We start from the raw sequence: 13993 nt of genomic DNA on the forward strand, positions 1-13993 counted from the left end.
TGCAAAGATTAGCACTGCTCCCTTACAGCTCAGGTCACATATTTGGCCACCATAGCCAGTCCAGCCTAAATGGCAGCCTTTTTCCTACCTCCGAGGGAAACTTAAGAGATCACTGCGTTATTCTAACCAATTTAAAACTAGTTCAGTTCCTTCCCCATTGACTTCAATGCATTTCGCAGAGTTCATCAAAGTTTGCAAGAGTGAACTCTGCAATGTTCGCTCATCACTACTAGTGAGATATGTTGAAAAATATTAGCTAGATATAGAAGTAGATGAAAATCTGTCTATGCTCATCTCTGATTCTACAGAATGGCTTCTCAATTAAGGGTGGACTCTGCCTCATTCCATAGTTTCCTCAAAGCATGCTCCAGAGTGGTGTGGGGATAGTCAAAAGCTTCCATGTCAAGCACATATCAAAAACTGGAATAAGTGTTGCCTAAATAATAACTTCCAGTTGCAGAGAGGAAATCCGACTGGTTTGGTACATAATAGATTCAGTGCTAAATTATACTCTATTCTCTGATTAGGGGACCTGTGTAGTGAATGAAAGAGAGAACAAAATGTATGATCTATATCAGAGTGAAAAATTGATAATAGATTTGTGTGCAATCTAGGGAATATCCGTAATAACAAAGACCATGCTCCAAAGTAAGATTCCTTTTAAATGTATTTGGTACTAGATTATCTTAGGTAAGAAAGTTTATGATTAACTTTGTACCTGAGACATTAAATGTGGGTCATTCAGGTAAAGAGAGATGATCAGCTGTCAAATGATCACCATGGACAGACTTTCTAGATTAAAATGAGTAGTTAAGATGTTCTGGGAATTGTTAGTGAATGTCTTTTTTCAGAGAATGCCTCTATTACCCAACCATTGCCTCTGTCCTATATAGAATACAACTTGTGTGCAATTAGGAGATCACATTATATTGGTAGTTAACTATACTATACATTTTACTGATTTATTGACAAAGTAAAATAGAATTACTGAGTCATGAGATATCCTGGTAAGAGTCATAAGTCACACGTCGAGTTATATTCACGCTAACTGGTAATGCGTTTTTTTTTTTTAATTATAATTACTTCTTCACCACTTATTTAGGTTAAGATCCTTAAATGTCTGTTGATATAGAAAACCCAATGTTATCTTAAAAGAGCAGTTATGCATATAAGCTAATGAAAAGAAGCATAGACAACTTACCACATGTCAATCTGAGTAGAATATTCAGATGACCCTAGAAGGACATCTGGTGGTCTATACCACAGTGTAACTACCTCATTGGAGTATGTTTTAGTGGGGACTGATTTGGCTCTGGCTAAGCCTACAAAGAAAGTAATTGTGTGTATTAAGACATCTTTAATTAGAACACATATTATACTTATTGTAATTCTTGACATAAATATATAACAATAATTTAAAAGTTTCTGGATGCAACTTACTAAACACAATAAAAGTTTTGAGAACAAAAATGATTAAAATTATATCAATACACTTCACTGTATTGTTGCATTATCGTTAAAAACTATTTTTCATAGTGCCACTTTAAAATATTATATTCCCTTCCCCTTTTTAAAATGATGTGCATATTTACTATATAAACCAATTTATAACAATGTATTTATCGATTCAATTATATGATTTTGTCCACTTCACATCACTGTATTATATAAGAAAGACTTACCAAAATCAGCTAATTTGAGTTCTCCTCTCTCATTTATAAGTAAGTTTTGAGGTTTTAAATCTCGATGTAGCACTTTCCTCTTATGACAATAAGCCAAACCTCTCAAAATTTGAAACAAAAATACCTTTAGGAAAGAAAAAAAAAAATAAAGTACAAAAAATTATAAAATGCACTATCAGGAAGGACACCAATCAAAGAGGGATGCATAACCTTCAGGCCATGCATTACAAAATACAGTCAAACCTGTATCATTCTGGTATCATGTTTAAAATGTAAAAAATAATAATTCTTTAGGGTGAAGAAAATGAAAACCATTACATGGAAAAATATCTCTTTTGTGCCATAATAAGTATTTTCACTTCTTTTTATTCATAGTATGTCATAAAACAGTAAATAAAATCTTGTTGAACTCACCTTCACATTGTGCATACTCATGATGTTTCCACAGTCATCCATATACTGCTTGAGATCTTTGTCCTACAACATATTTTAGAGTAGGTAAACAGTGGCTTCAAAAGAGAGTTGTACACATCTTATTTCATAGTCAATCAGGCAGTAAATTCATTTTTGTATTTCATCACAAATGACTATATCCCAAAATAATTGATACAAGTACCTACATTATTCACATTATACTTTCCTAAATATTCTCAGACAAAAATCACACTTTCTAGAAAACATAACCAAAGTTAATTTTTTTTTACAGATTTTCTCAAAACTCCAAATCTTTATTTTCAACAATACACTTTTATAAATACTTTTATAAACTGATTAAAACTAATAAATGTATAATTTTATAAAAAAATACTTTGAACCATATTATGCATTATATATTATTTTAACACATACTTATAATATGCTTACATTTTAAAATAACACACTCATTGAAAGAATATATTTTTCAGAGATTTAATTCACATTGGGAAACAGTTTTTAATTTGAATTTATTAAAGTACAAAATTAGTCATTTTTTTGTTGCACACAAATGCAACATAAAATTCTACAATTTCTGCCTATATTGGTTATTTTAGAAAATATACAGTTTATGTATCTATTTTTATTGTTACCTGTTAAAAGATCTGCTTTATTTATACAATATGAGTATAGACTTTACCGTCACATTATTATTTCTGTTGATGGTACACTTGTCAAACTTGCTCCTGTTGTCAGAAATCTTGGTTTTTTGTTTGATTCATCACTTAACTTTGAGCTACACATTAGGTCCCTTTCTCTAATTTCATTCTATCATCTCCACCCATTTCTGTCCTATAATGATGCTCAAACTCTGGTTCGTTGTTTCATAATGTCTTGTATTGATTACTGTAATTCCCTCTTCATTGCCCTCCCTGCAAAATGTATACAGAAGCTACAGTATATTCAGAACTCTGCACCTAGAGTCCTCACCCACACAAAGCGTTTTGCTCACATCTCCCCTGTTCTCTCCCAGCTTCACTGGTTACCGGTTCCATCAAGGATTAAATTCAAGATTCTGGTTCTCACCTTCAAAGCCTTACATAACTACTAGCTCCTTACACTCCTTGTCGCTGTCTCAGGTCCTCGAGTAGTAATCTCTTTACTGTCCCACGCACCAGACTCTCCACCTTGGGAGGCAGGTCCTTCAGTGCTATAGCCCCTGAACTCTGAAACTCTTTTCCTCAGCCTCTCCGAGATTGCACCTCTTTCTGCAGTTTTAAATCTAAACTGAAAACTTTCATCTTCTATGAACTTTTGTCAGCTGTGATTTTTTTTTTTACTCTGTATGTAAAGCGACCTTGGGTTTGTGAAATGTAACTTATTATTATTATTATTATGAACAGTTTATTTCATATGGACAGCCTGTTACTGTGTGTTTTTGTTATATTATTTAGTAAAAGTTATCTAAGGGTTTCAGTTCCCTTTAGGTTTGTATGGATTTTCCACTGAAACATATTTTCACTAAAGTTCACCATTATCACATTGTTATTTTAGTATATGATTTATTTATTATTTCCACCTTGTTTATTCTCTTTTTAAAGCTTCTTTTTTGCAATTCTGTACAACTATTTTGGTGTCTTCATCACCTTTAGCATAATACATTGCAAAATAAACTTACCACAAAAACATAAATGTACAGTATTATACTAGAAATAGCACTTTTCACTGGGTATACAACTGCAAGGCACTTTACAAAGTACAACATAATTAAATTCAAAGCAAAATGATACAGATACATGTCTTGAGAATAGGGGTTGTCCTAAATTTACAGAATAAATGCAAACAAAGGGACAAATGAATGGTAAAAAACAAACAATCACTGGACTCTTTATTAAAAAAAAAAAAAAGGAACCAGTGGTTTCATGGAAACAGTGCCTGACTAAATGTGACGGCTTAGTTAAATAGTTTAACAATATCAGACAACATCATTTTCATTTCCCATTAATATCTGTTCATTCATCTAAAAAGCAACTGCAAAATGCTTCTTTCTGAAATTAAAGCACACACTAGCCTCATATGTTTTCATTACTGTAACATGAAATAATCATGTTTTTAATTTATATGTAAAAAGGTACATTTTAAATAGATAAATAATCATTTACATTTACACATTCAAATTCTGGAATTGTGAATATAGACTCCATTCATTAAAAGTCAGAAATAGTGATAAATCTTACTGCACTGTACTAGAACTTAAAATGAATTAAAACATACTTGTCACTCTAATATTGAAGTATTTAGCTGGATCTTTTTTATACTACAAATTAGCAAAGCTATTATTGTTATATAAACCAGAATCCAACAGAACAGGTATAGGAATTCAGTGAAAATGTCAGCTAATTCCAGCTAATGTCAGGAAAAGACCAGCAAGATAAAATCTTGCTTAAGCATGTTCCAGCAGACTAGTAAATACATCTTTTGTACTTGTAAATTATGTATTGCTCTTGTATTATCACATAAGTTTCAGACTATTCATGTTTTGGTTGGACAGCTTTGTCATTAATGAAAGGGACATCCTTTACTTAAGTTAAAATGAGCAGCTTTGTCCATTTCAAATGCAAGTCTATTATGGTTTATCATCACATTTGGCCATGGGAAGAAACCCAATTGATGTCACTTGTGATTGGTCAAACATATTGGACACAGCAGGTTGTATTTAGTGGCTATGCCTCTCAGTCATTACACTGTCAGTCTCCCTTTTATATTAACTGGAGTACAGTGGATTAATGGAATAACTAAATGGAAAAATGTCATATTCTGAAGACCCGTGAATACATTGCCTATAAAAAGTAATATAAAAAGTAATCACCTTTCCACATACATGCCTGGAATGATATTGACTCACCACAAGGTGAACCATTCAGATACAGTCAGGGGCAGTTATAGACAGTAGTATAGTGAATTAAACCTCAGACCGGTGATTTCCATTAATAATTAAATGACTTCTAGAACCAACTTGCTGCACCAATTAGGCAATTATTTTTGTGTTTAATAATTATAAAAAATAAAATGCTATCAAATGGAAGAAATTTGTTTTTACTTTGACATTTAAGAGTCGTTTTCCGAAGAATAGTGTCAAAAAACACCTTGAGAAAGTCCTTTGGATGTAGGCATTGTACATGAAATATACTGAAGCAATTAGCAGGAAAGTACCAGGTTTGCCAATGACACAAAACAAACATTTTAAAGTACAGCACAAAAAACTTACAATTACAGTTAATCCCAGGTCTAAATAAAACCTCACAAAATCTCAACCAGAATGCTCCCAAGATGCTTTGTGAATAAATATGTTTTCAAGACATACATTCCAGAGCTCTGCTTTTTACGTGTCCTTCAAAAGATAGCATGAAAACTTTTGCTAAGCAAGAATTCCCTTTCCGAAACTATTAAAGTGTGGCAAAGTGTGAAATGTAAATTCTGTCTGAGCTGCAATGAAAGTCCACTAGTATAAAGGAGACAATATTGAGAGTTGCTGCATGTGTTTTCACGATTGTTAATTAATTAACGTTGAACTTCTTTTGTTCTGTGATATTAGTGCCACAACCTGAGGAATGTATGCATGTGCATTAAATAACTTATTGTAAAAACAGAAGGTCAATTGTCTCCTTGATAGATGCATGTATTTATAAGGGAATGAACATATAGTGCCCAGAAATGTTCTCAAAGGAATACATATTTTTATAATTAATACTTAGATCTCAAAAATTAATAGATGGCCGCTCTAATGTAAATTTTGTTTTCATTCTGTGAAACACATGTGCTCATGTAAGGGTGCTTAGGCAAAACAAGAAGTAACAATTCTACTGCAGTTCCAAAACTTTTCCGAAAAGTCCAGAAACACAGGTCTTTGTTTTGTGCATTACTGCATGTGACATTTTGTGCTCATGAACTGTTATTTTTGAGTAATTTTAATTCTTTTATGTTTGTTAAAACTGAATACAAGTTGAAACATTTTTAGGTCCGTGTAGCTTCACTTGTGCACTAGTTTTCCTTTAATTCAATGCATTTGGTATCACCCCACTAAAGAACTACAGGTAAAACTGAAAACAATTACAGTAATGCAGCGACTTGCAGCTCCATTTAGGACCAGCCATTTGACCATGTGTTGGTCACAAAGTGTAAAGGTCATTGCAATTCAAACTCTGTGGGTCTTGTGTGGCTCACTGGTATATGTACTTTAAATGCCAGTACAGAGCAACAAAAACTGATCTTTAAGTCTCGGCAGCCACACGCCATGGTCCATGTAACCATGTAAGGGATGGTGGAGTGGGTCAAATGCATAAGAATTAGCCACGTGGACAAGCACCAATCAAAGCAAACCTTAAAAGGTCCCCCCAAGAGTCATAAAACATATGAGAAATTATCAAATAATAATAAGAAAAACAAAAGATTTATTATTTACAAGATTTCTATATTCTTGATGGAAGAAAACAGCGTGAACCATCTGCAGAGATTGGAAACCGAAAAAATGTACCAGCTGCATGAAGCGTGACTTCAAAAAAATGCTGCATGGCATGGTCAATCAGTGCTGCAAAGACTTTAAACTTTGCAAGAACAATTTTTTTCTTTGACTTATTTCTAGTTTGTAGCCATTTATTGGTTACAGCATCAGTATAAGGAAGGAAGAAATCCAAGAGGCCACTTTCTCTCCCTCTTTATTATCATTTCTCTCACTGCTTTTGTGCAGAATATATTATTATTCTATGGCTGGCAGTGCTGCCACAAATACATGATAATTGCCACAAATACATGATAAACAATAGGTGCACAGCTTTTGCAGCCTGTAGCAGCAGGTTTTTGTCAATTTCTAGAGCATTACTGTATTTTTTTTCTATGGCCCTCAGCTACAAGTATGATTGGCCTCAACCCGGTCAGCTGTAAATTGGCACGACTGTAGTTTTGCCCTTACAAATTTATAGTTTGTCCAAGTATACTGGGCAAGTCATTGGTACACGTCATGGACCTCTCAGTGCACAAAGAATGTACAAAGTAATACAGGTATTTAAATGCATATTGTAAATTCAGATTTAAAAAAATGATGGCAAATTTTACCACTAGCAAATTTCCTTATAACAAATTATATATATAATTTTGTAAGATGATATATACAAGATAAAAAAGGAATGAAAGCCTACTTACCAGGTACTCAAAGACTAGTGTTAGTGACTTTTCCGTGTGAACAATATCATGTAAGGTAACTATGTTTGCATGCTTTAAATCTTTCAATAAAGATACTGTAAGAAAAAATGAGAAATAAAATAATAGCTCTTGACATCTCAAATATATGACATACATATTCATTGTAGACAAAAAAATAAATAACCTATTCATGCATAAATCCCAAAGAAACAGAATGGTAATTATGTTTGCATAATTAGTCATGTGTCACATCAAAACCAGCCTTACAGAATCCCTCCCCCGTCCTGAGTCAGATTGAGACCCAGTGAAATAAAAGTTTAATTGCTATTTACAAGGTGTTAGTATTCTCTTGATGAAAGAAAAAAGTGCAAAGTATCTGCACAGATACACTAGAAATATCTAAGCTGTGCCCAGAGCTACAGCTTTAAACAGTGCAATGAGCCAGTCCCATGCTGTTGCTTTGTGGCTTGGCCAATCTGTGTCACAAGATTAGAAATCTGTGAGTGTAATGATATACTTTTTTACCTGTTGCTAGTCTGTGGCCATTTGCCGTACTTTGCTTGTGGTTCTATTTGAATCTTTGTTGTTCAAGGCACATTGCAACCTCACAGCTCAGATCATATTTTTGACTCAATTATCATTCCAGAATTGATAGCAGATGCTTCTCTTACACTCTGGGACACTTAAGACCACTGCACTATTGTAATCTACTCAAACGGAGCTCAGTTCCTCTTTCCTCATCGCCTTCAATACATCTTGTGGTGTTCAGCAAAGTTCCCAAACTTTTCAGCACACTGAAGGCAAAGCAAACTGCAGGGTATGCTCATCAACTACGAGTAGTCATTTGCAACCCTACACTTGCCTATAGAAACAGTTTTCGCTAATGGGTTTGTATAATGAGAACAGCAGCATTTTTGATAGAAACTCATTATTTTAAATGTAATAACACAACTGTTCAAAGGCATGCAGGTTAGGTGAACTGGTGATGCTAAATTAGCCCTAGTGTGTATTTGGTGTGTGGGTGCATGTTCACCCTGCGATGGCCTTGCTCCATATGCTAGCCGGGGATAGAATCCAGCAAATTCTGTGACCCTGCTTAGGATTAAGTGTATTAGAAAATGACATGACATGTTGGGATAGGAATATTAGTGAATACAAAAGCAGACTGCTTTCATGTCACATTTGCAATGTTTACTTTAATGTTCTTCTTGCAGCCACTATAGATTTGACAATAATAAATACACAATCACACTTGGGCACCTATCTAAATCTTTTGCTGGCGATTTAACTGTTGTGCCAAAATATATAAAATATAGCTTTAGGTCAAATCTAAGGAGAAGGACAATAAATGCATAAATTCAGAAAGATATAGTGAAGTGTAACTTAACAGCCCATCAACGGGAACATTAATATACACCCTCTACTACTCAGTGCACACAAAGCACACAGGCATTTGTCTGTGATAAAATATGTTTTAATAAAGCAGCCATATATAGTAATAAGCACAATCTTCTCAACTAAATTTATATTTTTTTAGCTTCAACTCTTATGTGACCTTACCTTCTCGGATGGCAGTGCAAGGTGCTCCTTCTTCATGCTCCAGTCGAATCTCCTTCAGAGCTACTAAGTTATCAGTCAGTTTACTTCTTCCTTTAAAAACTGTTGCATAGGTTCCCTAAGATCCAATATTGAAAGTGACAAATTTAAAGAAAGTTATGAAAGTTTCATTAATTTTATATAATTACAACTGAACCAACACCTTTCACCAGATTATTAAATTGAGAATTTACAGGAGATGAACAATTCTTATTATAAGTTTCTAATGTAAGTTGCACATTTTTGCACTTCATAAAAACCGAATCACTCAAAATTTCTTTCAATCTAAATATTTAGTATGCTACTTCCTTGTAAGTTACATGCATGTTCTAGTTCACCACTAAACTCATGGAACAAGCTGTAATCCTTGGCCAAATGTATCATCCTAATGTCAGGAATGCTTGAAGAAGCTCAATGAACTATTTTAGGGTTTTGTTTTCCCCAAAGATAGCCTCTCCATGAGCCTGTAAATCCTGGCTTTGAATAACCCTGCAAAGGTTATAAAAGATTTGGAGAATGATTGGATAAACCTATGTAGATATTAAAATATTTTAAGTAGAGTAAAACAAATTAATCTCCAATGTATAATGCTAATACAAAATGCTACTACTTCACAGCAGAAAAAGCCACTGTTTCTCCTGGAACTTAAGTAACAGGTTAGTAACAAAAATTCACATATACTGAAAGGTAGCATGCAGGAGAGATCAATACCAAGATTTTTGACAAAGGCCACTAATCTAGCATTACCCAGTACTATGTACATGGATAAGAGAATAATTTAGACAATCTGTATTATATGTAGATTGTATTGACTGGCAGTTTGGAGCAAAAGAATCTGGTTGATTACTCTTCTGTTTACAACATGTTTGATGAATAAATGTGGGCGAGTGGCTTTCTATATGGATTCACTGATTATTATCTCAACAATTTTTTTTTTTTAATCAAATCTTTTTAAATGTAAAAATCATGCTATTTTAGGTTCCTTCCCCTATACTTTTAAATGCTAATGCCTTTAGTGCTTCTTTTTCATTCTATCTATCTTTTGTGTCATCCACATGAGCTTTGTAATTTTTTTATTGCTATCATGCAGGAAACTAAAAAGGCAACTTACATATAGTTTGGATTTTTATTACTGTATACTTCTGCAGGCATCGTTTGTTACAGCAGCTGCAGTGTGAGAAACTAGGCAGCTTATAAGCAATTTCTAGATCATTTATTGAGCTGAGGTATTACCATAGATGTAGCAGTGCACTCGTAACAAAACATTACTGATGCTTCCTAAACAAGTCATATTTTACATATTATACTAGTAACAATATGTTTCAGTGTTACTACCAATATTTGTGTTAGCTGTTTACAAACATATAAATTCATTTTAACTTCTTCACAACCAGAAAGTCTGGACTAAATTATGTCAATCACAGAAGCAGCTGAAAAAAATATGACGAGATCTTACTTATTGGTCAATTAGAGATCTAATAAACAATTTGCTAAACAAAGACAATAATAAAATATGTAAAAAAAATTAAAAAATGAAAAGTATATTTTTGCACTAGCCACAGATGCAAAAGCTGTGCGACTCACCTCTCCAAGCTTGTCCAACTTCACATATGTCTCCAGTTTTCCAAAACCAATCTCTGACTATAAGATAAAAAGGAAGCATTTCAATGGATTCATCTTGCTTTATGATGTAAATTTGGTCTACTAGGAACACATGCAACAGATTGCTTAAAACTACAAATATGAAACATCACTTCAATCTTACTTCAACAAATTAATCTCCAATGTATAATGCTAATACAAAATGCTACTACTTCACAGCAGAAAAAGCCACTGTTTCTCCTGGAACTTAAGTAACAGGTTAGTAACAAAAATTCACATATACTGAAAGGTAGCATGCAGGAGAGATCAATACCAAGATTTTTGACAAAGGCCACTAATCTAGCATTACCCAGTACTATGTACATGGATAAGAGAATAATTTAGACAATCTGTATTATATGTAGATTGTATTGACTGGCAGTTTGGAGCAAAGAGAATCTGGTTGATTACTCTTCTGTTTACAACATGTTTGATGAATAAATGTGAGCGAGTGGCTTTCTATATGGATAAATTCATTTTAACTTCTTCACAACCAGAAAGTCTGGACTAAATTATGTCAATCTCAGAAGCAGCTGAAAAAAATATGACGAGATCTTACTTATTGGTCAATTAGAGATCTAATAAACAATTTGCTAAACAAAGACAATAATAAAATATGTAAAAAAAATTAAAAAATGAAAAGTATATTTTTGCACTAGCCACAGATGCAAAAGCTGTGTGACTCACCTCTCCAAGCTTGTCCAACTTCACATATGTCACAACAATTAATTTGCCACATCAAGTCTTACATTAAAAAAACGTAAAGCAAATGCCTTATATATTAAAAATAAACACCCTTAGGAATAATGAGGGTAACGAACCTAAACATAAAAATTAGGGACACTCTGATCAGTTTTTTTAGTCAATTTCTTTAAACCTTGCCTTATTCCCTTTATTAAAGTATTAACTTTGGTGGTTTTACAATTAAACTATACACCACAGGTGCTAAATGTTCATTTTTTTATCAACAAAATTAAATTCTATAGGCTAATTTGTGGAGGGACGACAAAAATAGTAAAATAAATAAAATTTCCTTAAAATACATATTTTTGTAAAACGACAAAAATATCCACAACACATATGGCATAAAAGAAAAGAAAATTCTTCTCATAATTACGCACTGTGATTGTGTTTTTCCTATAATGTACTGCAATAAAGTTTAATTAAAAAGTAGTTTTAACCATTTCTCTAACAAACAACACCAAAAATATATAAGTGTAATTATAAATATGGATTACCATTTTAATAATACAGTACTTGTTATTACAAACTTAAACAGTATAATATGCATAAATAAACAAAGTACAACTATAAAAAAGCTGCAAATGTATCTATATGTTCGCAAGATGTTTATCAAGAAGACAGAAATCTAATAAGCTTAACAGGTTTACAAGTAAAAGACATAATTTGCTGTAAAGCTAAGAACCCTGTTGATTACCTAGCAGCAATTTCACATTTTTTTTTCATCTTTTCTTTTTCCAATTAAAAGTATAAACTGACTTACTTAAAACAAGCTCACAGTCCAAACCAAGACAAATGCTGTTTTAATTAAGACAGAAAATAAAAAGGTCTAAATTCATTAAACTAGCTTTTCTTGTCTTTTGTCTAACTGCATAGGATGACTTCACTTCTTCGATTCCTTTTCTTCAAGTTTATTACTCATCTGTCTTTACCATAATATTCCAATTGTCTGTTGCTTCTGGCGCACTACAACTAATTAATGGTAAAGCTATGAAAAACAGTGGCTGTAAAGATATTTTTTTGTAACTGGCCAATTTACCGATCACCAATAGAGTCTATTTGTAGTGATAAATAAGCCAATTTAGATTGGCAGCTGATCAATCAGAGCATCCCTGTTTTGAAAGGTAAATGCAGCTGTTATTGATTGTGGTTTTTAACCAGACTATATATAGTGCCTCTCAGACAGAAGTGCAATTTAAAGTAAGCATGTTTTTAATTAAAGATTTTACACATTTCAGTTCTTGCTTAATGTTTACTTAAATCTAACTTGTTACAGTTATAAGTTCAATTGAAATATATATTGTTAATCTTGTCAGTCCTTACTCTACTTTCTAGTTGTTTATTATTGTTAAAATGTGACAATAATAGAAACCCCCTGCAAATTGTAGTGATTTAGTAGGGGATAGTTTGTGTGGAAAATGGGTATATACATGAGTTAGGCACAAGTAATTAAACAATCAAGTACTCTTTTGTCACATCTCTGAAAATATCTTTAATGAGTTAACTTCTTTAACTCTTAATTACCTTCAAACATTGCCTACTGTCATGTGAAAAAGCAAGTATATTCACTTTCAGCAATATATCTTCATACATCAAAAAACATTTAGTTTAAATGTTGCCATATTTTTCTTGAACAAATAAGTTAATATATGTTATACATTGCTTGACATCTGAAGTCAGATTTATCTTATTATAGGACTTGGTAATGTCCTAATAAAGACTACATAATTAAACACTAAGACTTGCTACTTAATATTAAAGTAAATTAAAGAAATGGCATTACATGAACATTACTGGACACCAGCAACAGAACTGAGTCAAACTTAGGTGTACCAAAGAGCTTGTCTTTGAGATGCAGAATGGCCTGCCAAAAAAACACCCAGCAAGCTATTCATCCTTTGGCAGATTTAAAAATATCTTGTGAAATAATGTTTAAAATACTTTATTAACCCTAAGATAACATGTTATAACTGAATACATTGCCCAGAGGGGACTGGGCGGTCTCTTGGTCTGGAATCCCTACAGATTTTATTTTTTTTCTCCAGCCTTCTGGAGTTTTTTTTTTTGTTTTTTCTGTCCACCCTGGCCATCGGACCTTACTTATTCTACGTTAATTAATGTTGACTTATGTTTATTTTTTATTGTGTCTTCTATTTTTCTATTCTTCATTTTGTAAAGCACTTTGAGCTACATTATTTTTTAGTATGAAAATGTGCTATATAAATATATGTTTATTGATTGATTGATACATAATTACTTAAAACAACAATCACTTCTCTGCACTGAGATGGAGATTGAGCAAAGATGCCCGCTGTTTTCCTGTTCCACATCTTTCTCTTTTATACTCCATTTTACTACCATTGTGCTTATCCTGAGCTACTGATCCATAATCAACCTAAAATCTAATCATCATAATGATGTATAAAGAGTTTATTTATTGGATAATGTTTCATTCCAAATGTTCATGCTTGAAGTTGTGTATAAAATTTCCACTTCACCATGCCACTTTTTATGCCTGTATTTTTGAAATTCAACATCAGTACCTTACAAAGTCCTATTAATGGCAACTGCTTGTATTACACTCTGAAAAAGAAGGTATATGGACATTGATGTTGAGTAAAATTACCATGAACAAAAGCTCCAAATAACCCTTTGATGCAAGCCCTCCGGCCTTGGCAGCAACAGTGGGTACTGTACTGTTAACTCACTTGCGGAGATTT

General features: G+C 32.8%; 1 protein-coding gene across 3 annotated transcripts in view; it reads right to left on the reverse strand.

Annotated features, from left to right (window-relative positions):
• The window catches only part of cdk17 (cyclin-dependent kinase 17), a 141684-nt gene that overhangs the window by 22661 nt on the left and 105030 nt on the right, over window positions 1–13993 (reverse strand). For all 3 annotated transcript variants that reach the window (XM_039761268.1, XM_039761269.1, XM_039761270.1), the window contains 6 exons: window positions 10476–10532; window positions 8856–8970; window positions 7296–7390; window positions 2097–2159; window positions 1683–1806; window positions 1202–1322 (listed from right to left, as the gene is read on the reverse strand). In XM_039761268.1, coding sequence (XP_039617202.1) covers window positions 1202–1322; window positions 1683–1806; window positions 2097–2159; window positions 7296–7390; window positions 8856–8970; window positions 10476–10532 — 575 coding nt within the window. The remainder of the gene's footprint in view (window positions 1–1201; window positions 1323–1682; window positions 1807–2096; window positions 2160–7295; window positions 7391–8855; window positions 8971–10475; window positions 10533–13993) is intronic.

The sequence above is a fragment of the Polypterus senegalus genome, chromosome 8 (assembly GCF_016835505.1).
Source record: "Polypterus senegalus isolate Bchr_013 chromosome 8, ASM1683550v1, whole genome shotgun sequence".
NCBI classification, from domain to species: Eukaryota; Metazoa; Chordata; class Cladistia; order Polypteriformes; family Polypteridae; genus Polypterus; species Polypterus senegalus.